This window comes from Lepisosteus platostomus, chromosome 18, assembly GCF_059453375.1.
Source record: "Lepisosteus platostomus isolate fLepPlt1 chromosome 18, fLepPlt1.hap1, whole genome shotgun sequence".
Lineage (NCBI taxonomy): Eukaryota > Metazoa > Chordata > Actinopteri > Semionotiformes > Lepisosteidae > Lepisosteus > Lepisosteus platostomus.
Genome location: NC_142628.1, coordinates 17,473,599 through 17,496,252, shown reverse-complemented (window position 1 = coordinate 17,496,252; position 22,654 = coordinate 17,473,599). Strand labels below are relative to the sequence as shown.

The 22,654-nt window shown below is 49.9% G+C and overlaps 1 protein-coding gene across 2 annotated transcripts in view; it reads left to right on the top strand.

Annotated features, from left to right (window-relative positions):
* The window catches only part of LOC148645841 (protein phosphatase 1 regulatory subunit 12A), a 46,302-nt gene extending 23,967 nt beyond the window's left edge, over positions 1-22,335 (top strand). For both annotated transcript variants that reach the window (XM_088610838.1, XM_088610837.1), the window contains 18 exons: positions 1,274-1,455; positions 2,195-2,289; positions 2,490-2,747; positions 5,331-5,413; positions 5,502-5,585; positions 6,016-6,117; positions 6,476-6,580; positions 6,669-6,759; positions 10,564-10,689; positions 10,778-10,898; positions 10,989-11,095; positions 11,187-11,258; positions 12,469-12,488; positions 12,957-13,041; positions 13,298-13,402; positions 13,497-13,547; positions 19,142-19,192; positions 20,425-22,335. In XM_088610838.1, coding sequence (XP_088466964.1) covers positions 1,274-1,455; positions 2,195-2,289; positions 2,490-2,747; positions 5,331-5,413; positions 5,502-5,585; positions 6,016-6,117; positions 6,476-6,580; positions 6,669-6,759; positions 10,564-10,689; positions 10,778-10,898; positions 10,989-11,095; positions 11,187-11,258; positions 12,469-12,488; positions 12,957-13,041; positions 13,298-13,402; positions 13,497-13,547; positions 19,142-19,192; positions 20,425-20,511 — 1,825 coding nt within the window. In that variant the 3' untranslated portion in view covers positions 20,512-22,335. The remainder of the gene's footprint in view (positions 1-1,273; positions 1,456-2,194; positions 2,290-2,489; positions 2,748-5,330; positions 5,414-5,501; positions 5,586-6,015; positions 6,118-6,475; positions 6,581-6,668; positions 6,760-10,563; positions 10,690-10,777; positions 10,899-10,988; positions 11,096-11,186; positions 11,259-12,468; positions 12,489-12,956; positions 13,042-13,297; positions 13,403-13,496; positions 13,548-19,141; positions 19,193-20,424) is intronic.
* Positions 22,336-22,654: the final 319 nt, after the last annotated feature.

Sequence of the window (22,654 nt, the reverse complement as noted above, 5' to 3'; positions counted from 1 at the left end):
CTGATGTGTGTGTGTGTGGCGTCTGACTGGTGTCTGATGTGTGTGTGTGTGGCGTCTGACTGGTGTCTGATGTGTGTGTGTGGCGTGTGACTGGTGTCTGATGTGTGGCGTGTGACCGGTGTCTGATGTGTGTTTGTGTGGCGTGTGACCGGTGTCTGATGTGTGTGTGTGTGGCGTGTGACTGGTGTCTGATGTGTGTGTGTGGCGTGTGACTGGTGTCTGATGTGTGTGTGTGGCGTGTGACTGGTGTCTGATGTGTGTGTGTGGCGTGTGACTGGTGTCTGATGTGTGCCGTGTGACTAGTGTCTGATGTGTGTGTGTGGCGTGTGACTGGTGTCTGATGTGTGTGTGTGTGTGGCGTGTGACTGGTGTCTGATGTGTGTGTGTGTGGCGTGTGACTGGTGTCTGATGTGTGTGTGTGTGGCGTGTGACTGGTGTCTGATGTGTGTGTGTGTGTGGCGTGTGACTGGTGTCTGATGTGTGTGTGTGTTTGTGTGTGGCGTGTGACTGGTGTCTGATGTGTGTGTGTGTGGCGTGTGACTGGTGTCTGATGTGTGTGTGTGGCGTGTGACTGGTGTCTGATGTGTGTGTGTGGCGTGTGACTGGTGTCTGATGTGTGCCGTGTGACTGGTGTCTGATGTGTGTGTGTGGCGTGTGACTGGTGTCTGATGTGTGTGTGTGTGTGTGGCGTGTGACTGGTGTCTGATGTGTGTGTGTGTGTGGCGTGTGACTGGTGTCTGATGTGTGTGTGTGTGTGGCGTGTGACTGGTGTCTGATGTGTGTGTGTGTGTGTGTGTGTGGCGTGTGACTGGTGTCTGATGTGTGTGTGTGTGTGGCGTGTGACCGGTGTCTGATGTGTGTGTGTGTGGCGTCTGACCGGTGTCTGATGTGTGTGTGTGGCGTCTGACCGGTGTCTGATGTGTGTGTGTGGCGTGTGACTGGTGTCTGATGTGTGTGTGTGTGTGGCGTCTGACTGGTGTCTGATGTGTGTGTGTGTGTGGCGTGTGACTGGTGTCTGATGTGTGTGTGTGGCGTGTGACTGGTGTCTGATGTGTGTGTGTGTGTGTGTGGCGTGTGACTGGTGTCTGATGTGTGTGTGTGTGTGTGGCATGTGACTGGTGTCTGATGTGTGTGTGTGTGTGGCGTGTGACGGAGAGATGCCTGCCCTCCAGGGTGTCTGTCCAGTGATCGCCTCGTCTGCTGGTGTCTGATTGGCTGTGTCTCTGTGTCGCCCTCACCGATTGGTTCCTGCACACTGCCTTCCCACCCCAAGGAGCTCCATCTCTCGTATGAGCAGCAAGGAGAAGATCTCCCTGCACGAGCGAGAGCGCCACGCCCCCCCCACATGGCAGCCCCCGCCCCCCGAGGACGAGGAGGAGGAGGGGGGTCCTGCTGGGGCCTCCAGCAGCTCCAGCTCCGAGCAGGAGAGCGAGTCCGAGAGCGACGCCGATTCAGGTGACTCTCCCACCTGCCTGCCTGTGTGTGTGTGTCACTGTGTCTGTCTGTCTGTCTGTCCCTGTGTGTCTGTCTGTCATTGTGTTTGTCAATGTGTCTGTCTGTCACTGTGTGTGTCTGTCTGTCACTGTGTGTGTGTGTATCTGTCCCTGTGTGTGTCTGTCTGTCCCTGTGTGTGTCTGTCTGTCCCTGTGTGTCTCTCTGTCCCTGTGTGTGTCTCTCTGTCCCTGTGTGTGTGTATCTGTCATTGTGTTTGTCAAGGTATCTGTCACTGTATCTGTCCCTGTGTGTGTGTATCTGTCACTGTGTGTGTCTGTCTGTCCCTGTGTGTGTGTATCTGTCACTGTGTGTGTCTGTCTGTCACTGTGTTTGTCTGTCACTGTATCTGTCACTGTGTGTGTCTGTCTGTCACTGTATCTGTCACTGTGTGTGTCTGTCTGTCCCTGTGTGTGTGTATCTGTCACTGTGTGTGTCTGTCTGTCACTGTGTTTGTCTGTCACTGTATCTGTCACTGTGTGTGTCTGTCTGTCACTGTGTTTGTCTGTCACTGTATCTGTCACTGTGTCTCTGTCACAGTGTCTCTGTCACAGTGTGTCTGTCACTGAGTGTGTCACAGTGTGTCTGTCGCTGTGTCTGCCTGTCACAGTGTGTGTCTGTCACTGTCCTAACTACTAATACGCTCACGATAAAAGAGACCCAAAACCTCAGGTGAATCATTTTCCTTTATCTCCAAAAAAAGCCAAAACCCGTGAGATCATCAACAACCTCAACAACAAGCTCCACAGCCCCGCCCCCTCTGGTGTCTCCACGGCAACAAGCAGTCCTGGCAGGAAGGTGAGTGGTGGCCTCACTCTGGCTGGGGGCGGAGCTAGTGTAATTGGTCCGTGATTGGTTAAATTATTTAGAATTTACCTCACCTCATTCTCTCTATGCTTGTTTGTAAGGTTTTCACGCAATGCAGCTTCTCTCCCAGTCCTGTGTGTCTCTCCCATCTCTCAGCTTGTCTCAGACTATTAAAACTCCCTGATGTACAGGTCCCCTCCGCCCCCAAGGTGACTGACCCCCCCGGGAAGCCTCCTATCTCATCCAGAGCAGCGGAAGGGGAAAGGCAAGACCACACAGCGCCCCCAGGTGGCTGGAGGACCTTACACAAGACAGGCAGCTCAGGTGCCCTTGGGGTAGCAGGGCTTGCAGGGGGTAACCGAGAGCCGAGCAAGACCCTGGATTCCTCCCACGGGGTGACGCGCTCCGCCTCCAGCCCTCGGCTCAGCAGCACAGACTCCGACAGCAGGGTATGGCAGCACACCTGTCTGACACACACCTGTATATACTGTATACATAAATACACTGACACAGGAAACACACTTGTCTGACACACACACCTGTACATACTGTATACATAAATACACTGACACAGGAAACACACCTGTCTGACACACACCTGTATATACTGTATACATAAATACACTGACACAGGAAACACACCTGTCTGACACACACCTGTATATACTGTATACATAAATACACTGACACAGGAAACACACCTGTCTGACACACACACCTGTACATACTGTATACATAAATACACTGACACAGGAAACACACCTGTCTGACACACACCTGTATATACTGTATACATAAATACACTGACACAGGAAACACACCTGTCTGACACACACACCTGTACATACTGTATACATAAATACACTGACACAGGTAACACACCTGTCTGACACACACACCTGTACATACTGTATACATAAATACACTGACACAGGAAACACACCTGTCTGACACACACCTGTATATACTGTATACATAAATACACTGACACAGGTCACACCTGTTTGACACACACACCTGTACATACTGTATACATAAATACACTGACACAGGTAACACACCTGTCTGACACACACACCTGTCCATACTGTATACATAAATACACTGACACAGGTCACACCTGTCTGACACACACACCTGTACATACTGTATACATAAATACACTGACACAGGTAACACACCTGTCTGACACACACACCTGTACATACTGTATACATAAATACACTGACACAGGAAACACACCTGTCTGACACACACCTGTACATACTGTATACATAAATACACTGACACAGGAAACACACCTGTCTGACACACACACCTGTACATACTGTATACATAAATACACTGACACAGGTCACACACCTGTCTGACACACACACCTGTACATACTGTATACATAAATACACTGACACAGGAAACACACCTGTCTGACACACACACCTGTACATACTGTATACATAAATACACTGACACAGGAAACACACCTGTCTGACACACACACCTGTACATACTGTATACATAAATACACTGACACAGGTAACACACCTGTCTGACACACACACCTGTACATACTGTATACATAAATACACTGACACAGGTCACACACCTGTCTGACACACACACCTGTACATACTGTATACATAAATACACTGACACAGGTCACACACCTGTCTGACACACACACCTGTACATACTGTATACATAAATACACTGACACAGGTAACACACCTGTCTGACACACACACCTGTACATACTGTATACATAAATACACTGACACAGGAAACACACCTGTCTGACACACACCTGTATATACTGTATACATAAATACACTGACACAGGTCACACCTGTCTGACACACACACCTGTACATACTGTATACATAAATACACTGACACAGGTAACACACCTGTCTGACACACACACCTGTCCATACTGTATACATAAATACACTGACACAGGTCACACCTGTCTGACACACACACCTGTACATACTGTATACATAAATACACTGACACAGGAAACACACCTGTCTGACACACACACCTGTACATACTGTATACATAAATACACTGACACAGGAAACACACCTGTCTGACACACACACCTGTACATACTGTATACATAAATACACTGACACAGGTAACACACCTGTCTGACACACACACCTGTACATACTGTATACATAAATACACTGACACAGGTCACACACCTGTCTGACACACACACCTGTCCATACTGTATACATTAATACACTGACACAGGTCACACACCTGTCTGACACACACACCTGTACATAATGTATACATAAATACACTGACACAGGTCACACACCTGTCTGACACACACACCTGTACATACTGTATACATAAATACACTGACACAGGAAACACACCTGTCTGACACACACACCTGTACATACTGTATACATAAATACACTGACACAGGTCACACACCTGTCTGACACACACCTGTATATACTGTATACATAAATACACTGACACAGGAAACACACCTGTCTGACACACACACCTGTACATACTGTATACATAAATACACTGACACAGGTAACACACCTGTCTGACACACACACCTGTACATACTGTATACATAAATACACTGACACAGGAAACACACCTGTCTGACACACACCTGTATATACTGTATACATAAATACACTGACACAGGTCACACCTGTCTGACACACACACCTGTACATACTGTATACATAAATACACTGACACAGGTAACACACCTGTCTGACACACACACCTGTCCATACTGTATACATAAATACACTGACACAGGTCACACCTGTCTGACACACACACCTGTCCATACTGTATACATAAATACACTGACACAGGTAACACACCTGTCTGACACACACACCTGTACATACTGTATACATAAATACACTGACACAGGTAACACACCTGTCTGACACACACACCTGTACATACTGTATACATAAATACACTGACACAGGAAACACACCTGGGCTCTTCGGAAACAGCTGTTTTTGCCTCTGCAGGAGCCCAGGCTGGCTCGTGTTCCCCCCACGCCCGCCCGCCGTCTCTTCAGTGTCTCGGACAGCAGCCAGGATGCCCCGAGCAGGTGAGCCGGACAGGGGGCGCCACTGCGCTGTGGTTTTGTCCCTGGCGTGTTTCTGATCGGGGGTGTATCCCTTCTCTTCCTCCTTCAGCGGTTCGCTGGCCCGGAGCTCCTCGTACACGCGACGCCTCCACAGCCAATCTGGGAGCGACTCCTCCCCCGCCGTGCCACGCAGGTCAGTCCATGGGGCATGGGCTCGACTGGTCGGGTCTGAGCTGAACTGGGTTCTATGCTGGACTGAGTAGACCTAGTCAGGACTGGACTGGGGATGAACTGGGCTCAACTGGTTGGGTCTGACCTGAAGTGGGCTCTGTGATAGATTGAGTGGACATACTCTGGACTGGACTGGGGCTGAGCTGTCCTAAAGTGGTCTGGTCTAAGCTGGGTTGGGGCTGAGCTTGGTTTGACAAGACAGGCTTGCTGAGGGCTTAACTGGGCTGGATTATTGTGGAGCTAAATTGGACTGGAAAGTCATAACCTGCTGCTTCCAGCTTTTCTGCAGAGGACAGGATTGGTTCACATCGATGTGGGCGTGCACCTGTGCTGTGCACCTCTGGCAGGTCAGGGTGTGGCTGGGCTGTGCTGATCTTCTGCTCTTCCCTCAGCTCCTCCTTTGGGCGCAGACCAGACGTCTCCACGGCAACCTCCGTGACCACGGCAACCCCCTCTTCCGCCCTCAACCGCCCGAACAGCCTCTTGGCACAGAGGTACCGGACTGTGTGAGCTCACCTGTACTCCTGTCTGAGCTCACCCGTACACCTGTCTGAGCTTGTACCTGGGTTCACTTGTCTGAGCTCACCTGTACTCCTGTCTGAGCTCACCCGTACTCCTGTCTGACTACAGCCAACATGTTCCCAGATCTCCCAGAGCTCCCAGGCTGCCTGTGTTGTGTTAGGTCTTCCAGCAGCCAGAGGGCGCTATGCGATCCAGCCTCTCCCCTTCCATTGCTCCATATGCTGTATTGGGCTAATGCATGTGATGTTGCTAACTCCACTCGTCACTTGGTAACTGTAAAACTTAGGGCGCTTTCTAACCAGTGTTTCCCATGTTCCTCCACTCCTCTAGGCTGGTCCCTGAACAGGCAGACAAGAAGGAGCCTGTTCCCATAACAACAACCTCAACCACAAGCACCACAACAGCAGGCCAGGGCGAGGCCAAAGAGAGGCGCAGGTGAGGTGGGCAGGAAGTGACCTCGTGGTGTGCCCTCCGCGGCTCCCCTGTGCTACGCTCTGAGCTCGGTTCTGTTGGTGCTGTGCAGGTCCTACCTGACGCCAGTGCGGGACGAGGAGGCTGAGGCTCAAAGAAGGGCCAAGTCCAGAGACGCCCGGCGGACCCGCCGCTCCACTCAGGTACCGCAACCCGACCGGCCCAGAGCCCGTCAAATCGCACACAGAAGTTCAGCACTGGGGCTGGGGACAGGCAGACAGGGGAACCCAGGTACAAGCTCAGACAAGTGAACCCAGGTACAAGCTCAGACAGGTGTACAGGTGAGCTCAGACAAGTGAACCCAGGTACAAGCTCAGACAAGTGAACCCAGGTACAAGCTCAGACAGGTGTACAGGTGAGCTCAGACAAGTGAACCCAGGTACAAGCTCAGACAAGTGAACCAAGGTACAAGCTCAGACAGGTGTACAGGTGAGCTCAGACAAGTGAACCCAGGTACAAGCTCAGACAGGAGTACGGGTGAGCTCAGACAAGTGAACCCAGGTACAAGCTCAGACAGGAGTACGGGTGAGCTCAGACAAGTGAACCCAGGTACAAGCTCAGACAGGAGTACAGGTGAGCTCAGACAGGAGTACAGGTGAGCTCAGACAGGAGTACAGGTGAGCTCAGACAAGTGAACCCAGGTACAAGCTCAGACAGGTGTACAGGTGAGCTCAGACAAGTGAACCCAGGTACAAGCTCAGACAGGTGTACAGGTGAGCTCAGACAGGAGTACGGGTGAGTTCAGACAGGAGTACAGGTGAACTCAGACAGGAGTACTGATGAGCTCAGACAGGTGTACGGGTGAGCTCAGACAGGTGTACGGGTGAGCTCAGACAGGTGTACGGGTGAGCTCACACAGGAGTACGGGTGAGCTCACACAGGAGTACGGGTGAGCTCAGACAGGAGTACAGGTGAGCTCAGACAGGTGTACCCGTGAGCTCAGACAGGTGTACCCGTGAGCTCAGACAGGTATACAGGTGAGCTCTGACAGGAGTATGGGTGAGTTTTGACAGGTGTACGGGTGAGCTCAGACAGGAGTACAGGTGAGCTCAGACAAGTGAACCCAGGTACAACCTCAGACAGGAGTACGAGTGAGCTCAGACAGGAGTACAGGTCAGCTCAGACAAGTGAACCCAGGTACAACCTCAGACAGGTGTACGGGTGAGCTCAGACAGGTGTACGGGTGAGCTCAGACAGGAGTACAGGTCAGCTCAGACAGGTGTACCCAGGTACAAGCTCAGACAGGAGTACGAGTGAGCTCAGACAGGAGTACAGGTGAGCTCAGACAGGTGTACAGGTGAGCTCAGACAGGTGTACGGGTGAGCTCAGACAGGAGTACAGGTGAGCTCAGACAGGAGTACAGGTGAGCTCAGACAGGTGTACAGGTGAGCTCACACAGGAGTATGGGTGAGCTCTGACAGGTGTATGGGTGAGCTCAGACAGGTGAACCCAGGTACAACCTCAGACAGGAGTACGAGTGAGCTCAGACAGGAGTACAGGTGAGCTCAGACAGGAGTACAGGTGAGCTCAGACAGGAGTACGGGTGAGCTCAGACAAGTGAACCCAGGTACAACCTCAGACAGGAGTACGAGTGAGCTCAGACAGGAGTACAGGTGAGCTCAGACAGGAGTACGGGTGAGCTCAGACAGGAGTACGGGTGAGCTCAGACAGGAGTACGGGTGAGCTCAGACAGGTGTACGGGTGAGCTCAGACAGGTGTACGGGTGAGCTCAGACAGGAGTACGGGTGAGCTCAGACAGGAGTACGGATGAGCTCAGACAGGAGTACGGGTGAGCTCAGACAAGTGAACCCAGGTACAACCTCAGACAGGAGTACGGGTGAGCTCAGACAGGAGTACGGGTGAGCTCAGACAGGAGTACGGGTGAGCTTAGGTACATGTTCAGGTGAGCTCAGACAGCTGTACGGGTGAACTCAGACAGGAGTACTGATGAGCTCGGACAGGTGCGCAGGTGAGCTTAGGTACATGTTCAGGTGAGCTCAGACAGGTGTACGGGTGAACTCAGACAGGAGTACTGATGAGCTCAGACAGGAGTACGGGTGAGCTCAGACAGGAGTACGGGTGAGCTCAGACAGGTGTACGGGTGAGCTCAGACAGGAGTACGGGTGAGCTCAGACAGGAGTACGGGTGAGCTTAGGTACAGTGCCTTGCGAAAGTATTCGGCCCCCTTGAACTTTTCAACCTTTTGCCACATTTCAGGCTTCAAACATAAAGATATAAATTTTTTATTTTATGTGAAGAATCACCAACAAGTGGGACACAATTGTGAAGTGGAACGAAATCTAGTGGATTTTTGAAACTTTTTTAACTAATAAAAAAATGAAAAGTGGGGCGTGCAAAATTATTCGGCCCCTTTACTTTCAGTGCAGCAAACTCACTCCAGAAGTTCAGCGAGGATCTCTGAATGATCCAATGTTGTCCTAAATGACTGATGGTGATAAATAGAATCCACCTGTGTGTAATCAAGTCTCTGTATAAATGCACCTGCTCTGTGATAGTCTCAAGGTTCTGTTGAAAGCGCAGAGAGCATCATGAAGACCAAGGAACACACCAGGCAGGTCCGTAATACTGTTGTGGAGAAGTTTAAAGCCGGATTTGGATACAAAAAGATTTCCCAAGCTTCAAACATCCCAAGGAGCACTGTGCAAGCGATCATCTTGAAATGGAAGGAGTATCAGACCACTGCAAATCTACCAAGACCTGGCCGTCCCTCTAAACTTTCAGCTCAGACAAGGAGAAGACTGATCAGAGATGCAGCCAAGAGGCCCATGATCACTCTGGATGAACTGCAGAGAACTACAGCTGAGGTGGGAGAGTCTGTCCATAGGACAACAATCAGTCTTACACTGCACAAATCTGGCCTTTATGGAAGAGTGGCAAGAAGAAAGCCATTTCTCAAAGATATCCATAAAAAGTCTCGTCTAAAGTTTGCCACAAGCCACCTGGGAGACACCCCAAACATGTGGAAGAAGGTGCTCTGGTCAGATGAAACCAAAATCGAACTTTTTGCCCACAATGCAAAACGATATGTTTGGCGTAAAAGCAACACAGCTCATCACCCTCAACACACCATCCCCACTGTCAAACATGGTGGTGGCAGCATCATGGTTTGGGCCTGCTTTTCTTCAGCAGGGACAGGGAAGATGGTTAAAATTGAGGGGAAGATGGATGCAGCCAAATACAGGACCATTCTGGATGAAAACCTGTTGGAGTCTGCAAAAGACCTGAAACTGGGACGGAGATTTATCTTCCAACAAGACAATGATCCCAAACATACAGCAAAATCTACAAAGGAATGGTTCACAAATAAACGTATCCAGGTGTTTGAATGGCCAAGTCAAAGTCCAGACCTGAATCCAATCGAGAATCTGTGGAAAGAGCTGAAAACTGCTGTTCACAAACGCTCTCCATCCAACCTCACTGAGCTCGAGCTGTTTTGCAAGGAAGAATGGGCAAGAATTTCAGTCTCTCGATGTGCAAAACTGATAGAGACATACCCCAAGCGACTTGCAGCTGTAATCGCAGCAAAAGGTGGCTCTACAAAGTATTAACGCAAGGGGGCCGAATAATTTTGCACGCCCCACTTTTCATTTTTTTATTAGTTAAAAAAGTTTCAAAAATCCAATAGATTTCGTTCCACTTCACAATTGTGTCCCACTTGTTGGTGATTCTTCACATAAAATAAAAAATTTATATCTTTATGTTTGAAGCCTGAAATGTGGCAAAAGGTTGAAAAGTTCAAGGGGGCCGAATACTTTCGCAAGGCACTGTACATGTTCAGGTGAGCTCAGACAGGTGTACGGGTGAACTCAGACAGGAGTACTGATGAGCTCAGACAGGTGCGCAGGTGAGCTTAGGTACATGTTCAGGTGAGCTCAGACAGGTGTACAGGCTCAGGTATGTGACTGCATGTGCTTGGTGTGTTCCAGGGTGTGACACTGACTGACCTGCAGGAGGCAGAGAAGACGGCAAAGACGGAGCAGAAAGAACGCGAGAAGAAGAAAGAGGACGAGGAGGAGAAGGAGAGAGAGGGCAGGCAGAGGCGAGGAGAGGAGGTATGTGAAGGGCAGGAGCCTGGCAGGGTGCAGGGAGAGACCTGACAGCAGAGGTCACTAGGCCTGCTGATGCTGTCTTTTTGTCCAGGAGGTCAGCTGGAGGTCCCGGATCGCCACGCTGCAGAAGTCGGACCTCCTGGGCCTGACCAGCCCGAGTGGAGCAGGCCGACCCACTCGGGCCCCAGCCTCACTGGTCTCAGAGGGGAGAGGTAGGGCATAGTCTTGTCCTCTGTCTCTGTGCCACTGTCTCTCTTCTACTCTTCTGTGTGACTGGCTCTTCTCTGCTGCATGTTCCCCAGACGGCCAGCAGGGCGGCGCCAGTGAGAGTGAGGAGCGGATGGGGGTGGCAGAGCGGCGAAGAGCTCGGGCAAGGAGGAGAGTAGCCCTGGGGCTCCACATCGGAGAGGTGAGTGAGTGGGGGGCGCGGAGAGAGGGGTGGGGAGGAGGGGCCGAGAGGGGAGATTTTCTGTGTCACTGGCACCTCCTTGTGTTTTTAGAGTGACCTCTGTGACAATGAACCCGGTGGGGAGGAGGAAGTAGGGGGCAGCATGAAGGACCCTGAAATACTGGTCAGTATGTCCGTCTGTCTCTGTCTGTCTCCACCCTGTGTCCCTCTCTCAGTCTCAGCCCTGTGCTGTGGGCAGTGTGACTATGTGTCCACCCTGTGTCCCTCTCTCAGTCTCGGCCCTGTGCTGTGGGCAGTGTTACTCTGTGTCCGCCCTGTGTCCCTCTCTCAGTCTCGGCCCTGTGCTGTGGGCAGTGTTACTCTGTGTCCGCCCTGTGTCCCTCTCTCAGTCTCGGCCCTGTGCTGTGGGCAGTGTGACTCTGTGTCCGCCCTGTGTCCCTGTCTCAGTCTCGGCCCTGTGCTGTGGGCAGTGTTACTCTGTGTCCGCCCTGTGTCCCTCTCTCAGTCTCGGCCCTGTGCTGTGGGCAGTGTGACTCTGTGTCCGCCCTGTGTCCCTGTCTCAGTCTCGGCCCTGTGCTGTGGGCAGTGTTACTCTGTGTCCGCCCTGTGTCCCTCTCTCAGTCTCGGCCCTGTGCTGTGGGCAGTGTTACTCTGTGTCCGCCCTGTGTCCCTCTCTCAGTCTCGGCCCTGTGCTGTGGGCAGTGTTACTCTGTGTCCGCCCTGTGTCCCTCTCTCAGTCTCGGCCCTGTGCTGTGGGCAGTGTTACTCTGTGTCCGCCCTGTGTCCCTCTCTCAGTCTCGGCCCTGTGCTGTGGGCAGTGTGACTCTGTGTCCGCCCTGTGTCCCTCTCTCAGTCTCGGCCCTGTGCTGTGGGCAGTGTTACTCTGTGTCCGCCCTGTGTCCCTCTCTCAGTCTCGGCCCTGTGCTGTGGGCAGTGTGACTCTGTGTCCGCCCTGTGTCCCTGTCTCAGTCTCGGCCCTGTGCTGTGGGCAGTGTTACTCTGTGTCCACCCTGTGTCTCTCTCTCAGTCTCGGCCCTGTGCTGTGGGCAGTGTGACTCTGTGTCCGCCCTGTGTCCCTCTCTCAGTCTCGGCCCTGTGCTGTGGGCAGTGTGACTCTGTGTCCACCCTGTGTCCCTCTCTCAGTCTCGGCCCTGTGCTGTGGGCAGTGTTACTCTGTGTCCACCCTGTGTCTCTCTCTCAGTCTCGGCCCTGTGCTGTGGGCAGTGTGACTCTGTGTCCACCCTGTGTCCCTCTCTCAGTCTCGGCCCTGTGCTGTGGGCAGTGTGACTCTGTGTCCACCCTGTGTCCCTGTCTCAGTCTCAGCCCTGTGCTGTGTGCAAACACTGATCTGCTCCCCTCCTCTCTCTCTGCAGGCTGACAGATTCAACAGACGGTGAGTAACAGTTTTCTTTCTGTAGGTCCTTCCTGCATGTCAGGCTGTGACAGGGTGAACCTCAGGGGTACCTGTGTGCCGATCCTCTCTGTGTGTCCCTCAGGCTGTGACAGGGTGAACCCCAGGGGTACCTGTGTGCCGATCCTTACTGTGTGTCCATCAGGCTGTGACAGGGTGAACCCCAGGGGTACCTGTGTGCCGATCCTTACTGTGTGTCCCTCAGGCTGTGACAGGGTGAACCCCAGGGGTACCTGTGTGCCGATCCTTACTGTGTGTCCCTCAGGCTGTGACAGGGTGAACCCCAGGGGTACCTGTGTGCCGATCCTTACTGTGTGTCCCTCAGGCTGTGACAGGGTGAACCTCAGGGTGATCCTGCGTCTGGCCCTGCTGAGGCTGGCTGAGGCTCTGCTCTCTGGGCTCAGCAGGACCACCTTCACATGACGTCCCTCCTGCCCCTCTGTCTCTCAGGCTCGGCTCCTCCGCCAATGACTGCTGTAGCCGTGGCCCCGCCCTCTGCGCAGACCCCGCCTCCGACACCAAGGACTACAGGAAGGTGGGAGGAGCGTCGCGGGACTACAGTTCCCAGAGGGCCGGCTGGTGGGGGGAGGATGCTGTGATGTGAATTAGGGCCTTCCCTTTCTCCGCCACTCCCTACGCTTTCCTTTCCTTCCCAGCGCGTCTGTCCGCGTGCCTCTTGGCTTGGATTGGGACGCAGGTCTGAGTGTGAATGTGTCGCTGCGCTTTGGGTGGGCGTGTGTGTGAGAGGGAGGGCAGAGCAGAGTCTCATGGCGCTGTGTCTGTGTGCGCAGCTGTTCGAGAAGCTGTCCCAGGAGAACTCCCAGCTGCAGGCCCAGCTCCAGGACACCCAGCGACTCATCAGCCAGACCCGCCTGGACCTGGACAAGGCCACTCAGGTCCCGGCGTCCCCTGTCCGAGCTGTAGTAGCATTGCCATAGTAACTCTGCCCTGTGACGCCCATGCTAACGTACACAACTCCTCTCTCCACAGAGACAGGAGCGCTTTGCGGACTGCACTGCTCTCCTGGAGCTGGAGAGAAAGGTGAGGGAGAGGAGACAGGAAATAGGAGATACTCCAGTCCACATGTCATGTCAGGTCAAGCCTTACCACCAATCACATCAAAGACCTGGGGGCTGGGGCGGGTCAAGTCTTTCCACCAATCACAGCAAAGACCTGGGGGCTGGGGCGGGTCAAGTCTTTCCACCAATCACAGCAAAGACACGTTTATTAGGGCGGTGTCAAGCCATTCCACCAATCACAGCAAAGAGACCTGGGGGCTAGAGCAGGATTATGCCTTTCCACCAATCACAGCAATCCACAGCTGGCATCCCCGTGAAGCCCAGCAGGAGTGAGTCAGCAGGTCAGTACCTGGATGGGAGACTCCTGGGAAAGCTGAGGCTGCTGCTGGAAGAGGTGTTAGTGGGGCCAGCAGGGGGCGCTCACACTGCGGTCTGTGTGGGTCCTAATGCCCCAATATAGTGACAGGGACACTATACTATAAAAAAGGCGCCGTCCTTCAGATGAGATGTAAAACCGAGGTCCTGACTCTCTGTGGTCATTAAAAATCAGGGCGTTTCTCGAGAAGAGTAGAGGTGTAACCCCGGTGTCCTGGCCATCCCATCCCAGTACACACTTCTTTGCTGTGATTGGCAGGTTGTCTCCAACGTCAGCTCTATTTTCTAATTGGTTCTCAGGTTGGTTCCACTCAGCCCTCTGTGTTTGTGCTGTGATGGGCTGTGTTTGTGTTGTGATTGTGTTTGTGCTGTGATTGGCTGTGTTTGTGCTGTGATTGTGTTTGTGCTGTGATTGGCTGTGTTTATGTTGTGATTGTGTTTGTGCTGTGATTGTGTTTGTGCTGTGATTGGCTGTGTTTGTGCTGTGATTGTGTTTGTTCTGTAATTGACTTTGTTTGTGTTGTGATTGTGTTTGCGCTGTGTTTGTGTTTGTGATTGTGTTTGTGCTGTGATTGGCTGTGTTTGTGTTGTGATTGTGTTTGTGCTGTGATTGATTGTGTTTGTGCTGTGATTGTGTTTGTGCTGTGATTGTGTTTGTGCTGTGATTGGCTGTGTTTGTGTTGTGATTGTGTTTGCGCTGTGATTGGCTGTGTTTGTGTTGTGATTGTGTTTGGTCTGTGATTGGCTGTGATTGGCTGTGTTTGTGTTGTGATTGGCTGTGTTTGTGTTGTGATTGGCTGTGTTTGTGCTGTTATTGGCTGTGTTTGTGCTGTGATTGTGTTTGTGCTGTGATTGTGTTTGTGCTGTGATTGGCTGTGTTTGTGTTGTGATTGTGTTTGCGCTGTGATTGGCTGTGTCTGTGTTGTGATTGTGTTTGCGCTGTGATTGGCTGTGTTTGTGCTGTGATTAGCTGTGTTTGTGCTGTGATTGTGATTGTATTTGTGCTGTGGTTGTGTTTGTGCTGTGATTGTGTTTGTGTTGTGATTGTGTTTGTGCTGTAATTGGCTGCGTTTGTGTTGTGATTGTATTTGCGCTGTGATTAGCTGTGTTTGTGTTGTGATTGTGTTTGTTCTGTGATTGGCTGTGTTTGTGCTGTGATTGTGTTTGTGCTGTGATTAGCTGTGTTTTTGCTGTGATTGTGATTGTATTTGTGCTGTGGTTGTGTTTGTGCTGTGATTGTGTTTGTGCTGTGATTGTGTTTGTGCTGTAATTGGCTGCGTTTGTGTTGTGATTGTGTTTGCGCTGTGTTTGTGTTGTGATTGTGTTTGCGCTGTGTTTGTGTTGTGATTGTGTTTGCGCTGTGATTGGCTGTGTTTGTGTTGTGATTGTGTTTGTTCTGTGATTGGCTGTGTTTGTGCTGTGATTGTGTTTGTGCTGTGATTGGCTGTGTTTGTGTTGTGATTGTGTTTGTGCTGTGATTGGCTGTGTTTGTGCTGTGATTGTGTTTGTGCTGTGATTGGCTGTGTTTGTGTTGTGTTTGTGCTGTGGTTGGCTGTGTTTGTGTTGTGATTGTGTTTGTGCTGTAATTGGCTGTGTTTGTGCTGTGATTGGCTGTGTTTGTGTTGTGATTGTGTTTGTGCTGTGATGGGCTGTGTTTGTGCTGTGATTGTGTTTGTGTTGTGATTGTGTTTGTGCTGTGATTGGCTGTGTTTGTGCTGTGATTGTGTTTGTGCTGTGATTGGCTGTGTTTGTGTTGTGATTGTGTTTGTGCTGTGATTGGCTGTGTTTGTGTTGTGATTGGCTGTGTTTGTGCTGTGATGGGCTGTGTTTGTGCTGTGATTGTGTTTGTTCTGTGATTGGCTGTGTTTGTGTTGTGATTGTGTTTGCGCTGTGATTGGCTGTGTTTGTGCTGTGATTGTGTTTGTGCTGTGATGGGCTGTGTTTGTGCTGTGATTGTGTTTGTGTTGTGATTGTGTTTGTGCTGTGATTGTGTTTGTGCTGTGATTGGCTGTGTTTGTGCTGTGATTGTGTTTGTTCTGTGATTGGCTGTGTTTGTGCTGTGATTGTGTTTGTGCTGTGATTGTGTTTGTGCTGTGATGGGCTGTGCTTGTGCTGTGATGGGCTGTGTTTGTGCTGTGATTGTGTTTGTGTTGTGATTGTGTTTGTGCTGTGATTGGCTGTGTTTGTGCTGTGATTGGCTGTGTTTGTGCTGTGATTGTGTTTGTGCTGTGATTGGCTGTGTTTGTGTTGTGATTGGCTGTGTTTGTGTTGTGATTGGCTGTGTTTGTGCTGTGATGGGCTGTGTTTGTGCTGTGATTGTGTTTGTTCTGTGATTGGCTGTGTTTGTGTTGTGATTGTGTTTGCGCTGTGATTGGCTGTGTTTGTGCTGTGATTGGCTGTGTTTGTGTTGTGATTGTGTTTGTGCTGTGATGGGCTGTGTTTGTGCTGTGATGGGCTGTGTTTGTGCTGTGATTGTGTTTGTGTTGTGATTGTGTTTGTGCTGTGATTGGCTGTGTTTGTGCTGTGATTGGCTGTGTTTGTGCTGTGATTGTGTTTGTTCTGTGATTGGCTGTGTTTGTGTTGTGATTGTGTTTGTGCTGTGATTGTGTTTGTGCTGTGATTGGCTGTGTTTGTGTTGTGATTGTGTTTGTGTTGTGATTGTGTTTGTTCTGTGATTGGCTGTGTTTGTGTTGTGATTGTGTTTGCGCTGTGATTGGCTGTGTTTGTGCTGTGATTGTGTTTGTGCTGTGATGGGCTGTGTTTGTGCTGTGATTGTGTTTGTGTTGTGATTGTGTTTGTGCTGTGATTGTGTTTGTGCTGTGATTGGCTGTGTTTGTGCTGTGATTGTGTTTGTTCTGTGATTGGCTGTGTTTGTGCTGTGATTGTGTTTGTGCTGTGATTGGCTGTGTTTGTGCTGTGATTGTGTTTGTGCTGTGATTGGCTGTGTTTGTGTTGTGTTTGTGCTGTGGTTGGCTGTGTTTGTGTTGTGATTGTGTTTGTGCTGTAATTGGCTGTGTTTGTGCTGTAATTGGCTGTGTTTGTGTTGTGATTGTGTTTGTGCTGTGATGGGCTGTGTTTGTGCTGTGATTGTGTTTGTGTTGTGATTGTGTTTGTGCTGTGATTGGCTGTGTTTGTGCTGTGATTGTGTTTGTGCTGTGATTGGCTGTGTTTGTGTTGTGATTGTGTTTGTGCTGTGATTGGCTGTGTTTGTGTTGTGATTGGCTGTGTTTGTGCTGTGATGGGCTGTGTTTGTGCTGTGATTGTGTTTGTTCTGTGATTGGCTGTGTTTGTGTTGTGATTGTGTTTGCGCTGTGATTGGCTGTGTTTGTGCTGTGATTGTGTTTGTGCTGTGATTGGCTGTGTTTGTGTTGTGTTTGTGTTGTGATTGTGTTTGTTCTGTGATTGTGTTTGTGCTGTGATTGTGTTTGTGCTGTGATTGGCTGTGTTTGTGCTGTGATTGTGTTTGTTCTGTGATTGGCTGTGTTTGTGCTGTGATTGTGTTTGTGCTGTGATTGTGTTTGTGCTGTGATGGGCTGTGCTTGTGCTGTGATGGGCTGTGTTTGTGCTGTGATTGTGTTTGTGTTGTGATTGTGTTTGTGCTGTGATTGGCTGTGTTTGTGCTGTGATTGTGTTTGTGCTGTGATTGGCTGTGTTTGTGTTGTGATTGGCTGTGTTTGTGTTGTGATTGGCTGTGTTTGTGCTGTGATGGGCTGTGTTTGTGCTGTGATTGTGTTTGTTCTGTGATTGGCTGTGTTTGTGTTGTGATTGTGTTTGCGCTGTGATTGGCTGTGTTTGTGCTGTGATTGGCTGTGTTTGTGTTGTGATTGTGTTTGTGCTGTGATGGGCTGTGTTTGTGCTGTGATGGGCTGTGTTTGTGCTGTGATTGTGTTTGTGTTGTGATTGTGTTTGTGCTGTGATTGGCTGTGTTTGTGCTGTGATTGGCTGTGTTTGTGCTGTGATTGTGTTTGTTCTGTGATTGGCTGTGTTTGTGTTGTGATTGTGTTTGTGCTGTGATTGTGTTTGTGCTGTGATTGGCTGTGTTTGTGTTGTGATTGTGTTTGTGTTGTGATTGTGTTTGTTCTGTGATTGGCTGTGTTTGTGTTGTGATTGTGTTTGCGCTGTGATTGGCTGTGTTTGTGCTGTGATTGTGTTTGTGCTGTGATGGGCTGTGTTTGTGCTGTGATTGTGTTTGTGTTGTGATTGTGTTTGTGCTGTGATTGTGTTTGTGCTGTGATTGGCTGTGTTTGTGCTGTGATTGTGTTTGTTCTGTGATTGGCTGTGTTTGTGCTGTGATTGTGTTTGTGCTGTGATTGTGTTTGTGCTGTGATTGTGTTTGTGCTGTGATGGGCTGTGCTTGTGCTGTGATGGGCTGTGTTTGTGCTGTGATTGTGTTTGTGTTGTGATTGTGTTTGTGCTGTGATTGGCTGTGTTTGTGCTGTGATTGTGTTTGTGCTGTGATTGGCTGTGTTTGTGTTGTGATTGGCTGTGTTTGTGCTGTGATGGGCTGTGTTTGTGCTGTGATTGTGTTTGTTCTGTGATTGGCTGTGTTTGTGTTGTGATTGTGTTTGCGCTGTGATTGGCTGTGTTTGTGCTGTGATTGGCTGTGTTTGTGTTGTGATTGTGTTTGTGCTGTGATGGGCTGTGTTTGTGCTGTGATTGTGTTTGTGTTGTGATTGTGTTTGTGCTGTGATTGGCTGTGTTTGTGCTGTGATTGGCTGTGTTTGTGCTGTGATTGTGTTTGTTCTGTGATTGGCTGTGTTTGTGTTGTGATTGTGTTTGTGCTGTGATTGTGTTTGTGCTGTGATTGGCTGTGTTTGTGTTGTGATTGTGTTTGTGTTGTGATTGTGTTTGTTCTGTGATTGGCTGTGTTTGTGCTGTGATTGTGTTTGTGCTGTGATTGGCTGTGTTTGTGTTGTGTTTGTGTTGTGATTGTGTTTGTTCTGTGATTGTGTTTGTGCTGTGATTGTGTTTGTGCTGTGATGGGCTGTGTTTGTGTTGTGATTGTGTTTGTGCTGTGATGGGCTGTGTTTGTGTTGTGATTGTGTTTGTGCTGTGATTGTGTTTGTGCTGTGATGGGCTGTGTTTGTGTTGTGATTGTGTTTGTGCTGTGATGGGCTGTGTTTGTGCTGTGATGGGCTGTGTTTGTGTTGTGATTGTGTTTGTGTTGTGATTGTGTTTGTGCTGTGATTGTGTTTGTGCTGTGATGGGCTGTCAGGGCCTGAATCATCTGTGTCTCTGCAGGAGCGACGGATGCTGGAGAAGCGGATCTCAGAGCTGGAGGAGGAGCTGAAGGTCAGATCCAGATCACATTCAGACACCTTTACTGCCATCACTGTCACCAAAGCAAGAACAATAATTACACTTTTACAGACATTTACAATAAAAGCGTTGAGAGTCAGGCTCACTATTTACACTAAAACTAAGGTTGCTGCTGGAAGAGGTGTTAGTGGGGCCAGCAGGGGGCGCTCACCCTGTGGTCCATGTGGGTCCTAATGCCCCAGTATAGTGACGGGGACACTATACTGTAAACAGGCGCCGTCCTTCGGATGAGACGTAAAACCGAGGTCCTGACTCTCTGTGGTCATTAAAAATCCCAGGGCGCTTCTCGAAAAGAGTAGGGGTGTAACCCCGGTGTCCTGGCCAAATTTCCAATTGGCCCTTACCAATCATGGCCTCCTAATAATCCCCCTCTATGAATTGGCTTCATTACTCTGCTCTCCTCCCCACTGAGAGCTGGTGTGTGGGGAGCGTTCTGGCGCACTATGGCTGCCGTCGCATCATCCAGGTGGGGTGCACATTGGTGGTGGTGGAGGGGAGTCCCCATTACCTGTAAAGCGCTTTGAGTGGAGTGTCCAGAAAAGCGCTATATAAGTGTAAGCAATTATAATTATTATAATTATTATTGAGAGACAGGCTCACTGTTCCTCAGGCTGGGACAGGAGATCACACACTGTATTATTATTATTGAGAGACAGGCTCACTGTTCCTCAGGCTGGGACAGGAGATCACACACTGTATTATTATTATTGAGAGACAGGCTCACTGTTCCTCAGGCTGTGACAGGAGACCACACACTGTATTATTATTATTGAGAGACAGGCTCACTGTTCCTCAGGCTGTGACAGGAGATCACACACTGTATTATTATTATTGAGAGACAGGCTCACTGTCTGTTCCTCAGGCTGGGACAGGAGATCACACACTGTATTATTATTATTGAGAGACAGGCTCACTGTCTGTTCCTCAGGCTGGGACAGGAGATCACACACTGTATTATTATTATGGAGAGACAGGCTCACTGTTCCTCAGGCTGGGACAGGAGATCACACACTGTATTATTATTCTATAGTAATGTAGTGGTATAGAGAACAGGGACTGGGTCAGTGCTGTAGTGGACAGGGGTGGGTTCAGTGCTGTAGTGGACGGGGGTGGGGTCAGTGTGTATTGATCTGGCTCTGGGTCAGTGCTGTAGTGGACGGGGGTCAGATCAGTATGTGTTGACCAGTATGTGTCTCTTGCCCCAGGTGCTGGGAGATCTGAAGTCGGATAACCTGCGTCTGAAGGATGAGAACGGTGCTCTGATCCGCGTCATCAGCAAGCTGTCCAAGTAGAGGGAGGGCCCTCTCCGCCACAGTGCCAAAGGAGGAACACACGGAGCACCAGCACCTGACCTTTCACCTGACCTTTCACCCTAACTGACTCATGGCAAATAAGAGACTGTTGACACAAACATTCCATTCTGTCCTGGAGGCTCCTACTGCTCCTCACCTGACGGTGTGTCCGATCACTTGATCAATCGTGGTGATTGTCTGTTCAGCCCATCAGCAGGCCTCCTCCTGTGGCTGAGCTACCATAGCGTGAGACTGTGTGTGTGGGACTGTGTGCTTGGGACCGTCAGTGCGTGACCATCTGTGTATGACCGTGTGTGTGACCATCTGTGTGTATGGGACTGTCAGTGTGTGACCATCTGTGTGACCATCTGTGTGTGTGTGTGTGTGTGTGTGTGTGTGTGTGTGTGTGTGTGTGACCGTCTATGTGACCATCTGTGTGTGTGACCGTCAGTGTGGGACCGTGTGTGTGTGGCTGTGTGTGTGTGACCGTCAGTGTGGGGCTGTGTGTGTGTGACCGTCAGTGTGGGGCTGTGTGTGTGTGACCCTCAGTGTGGGGCTGTGTGTGTGGGACTGTCAGTGTGGGGCTGTGTGTGTGGGACTGTCAGGTCAGGGCTGTGTGTGTGGGATCATCTGTGTGGGACCGTCTGTGTGTGTGGGACTGTCAGTATGGCTATCTGGAGTGAGGTAGGTGTGTGTTTGTAGACCTGGGACAGCAAAAGGTCTAAACCATGAGCCAGTTCTTCAAACAGCTCTGTGTAGACCAGTACAGCCCAGTGTACACTGTACACACCAGTACAGATCTGTATTCCAACTGCAGATCAGAAAACACCATATATATCTGAATGAGGCAATATATTCTGTAAAGGCCAATATGAACTAGTACACCAGCACAGAGCAATGCTTCCAATTAGACTAGACCTCAGAAGACATGTTCTACTGCTCCTCACCAAGTCCTACATTTCGGAATTGAATTCCAGTTTCCACAGTGCACCAAAGAGAGGAAAATACCTTCAGAGCAACAGGCTCCACTCATACCAATATCATTAGAAAACATCTCAGTCCAGCTCATCTGTAACGTCACACTAACACTCCCTCATCAGACCTGTAGATACTGTAGACACTCAGTCCAGCTCCTCTGTAACTTCACACTAACACTCCCTCATCAGAGCTGTAGATACTGTAGACACTCAGTCCAGCTCCTCTGTAACTTCACACTAACACTCCCTCATCAGAGCTGTAGATACTGTAGAGACACTCAGTCCAGCTGATCTGTAACTTCACACTAACACTCCCTCATCAGAGCTGGAGATACTGTAGACACTCAGTCCAGCTCCTCTGTAACTTCACACTAACACTCCCTCATCAGAGCTGGAGATACTGTAGACACTCAGCCCAGCTCATCTGTAACTTCACACTAACACTCCCTCATCAGAGCTGTAGATACTGTAGACACTCAGTTCAGCTCCTCTGTAACTTCACACTAACACTCCCTCATCAGCTTTGTGTCATACCTCAATGTTAAGGTCAAAGGTCATCGCACAATGTCACAGATTAATTTTTTAAAACTAATATGCAATTATTCATTTATAATTATTTGTCCTTATTAATATTATTTTTACTTTTAGTTTGTCTAAAAATGTTGTGTTTTCTTTTACACAATGGAGGAAGTGTAGTATATATAAATGTATAACTGTACAAATATTATAAATAGCAGCCTTATAAAATGAAACAAGTACTTTGTTTTCTTAATATTTTTCACATTTTCTAATATATTAAACCGCTGTCACCCCAGCAGCACTTGATAATAAAGATGAGTGTTTGTCACCTGTAGTTGGACTGTGTCACTTCTCCTGAACTTGTGTGTCTCTGTCCCTGAGTGTCGACTGTGTCTCTCTGTCCCTGAGTGTCGGGCTGTGTGTCTCTCTGTCCCTGAGTGTCACGCTGTGTCTCTCTGTCCCTGAGTGTCAGGCTGTGTGTCTCTGTCCCTGAGTGTCGACTGTGTCTCTCTGTCCCTGAGTGTCAGGCTGTGTGTCTCTCTGTCCCTGAGTGTCACGCTGTGTGTCTCTCTCTCCCTGAGTGTCGACTGTGTCTCTCTGTCCCTGAGTGTCACGCTGTGTGTGTCTCTGTCCCTGAGTGTCGACTG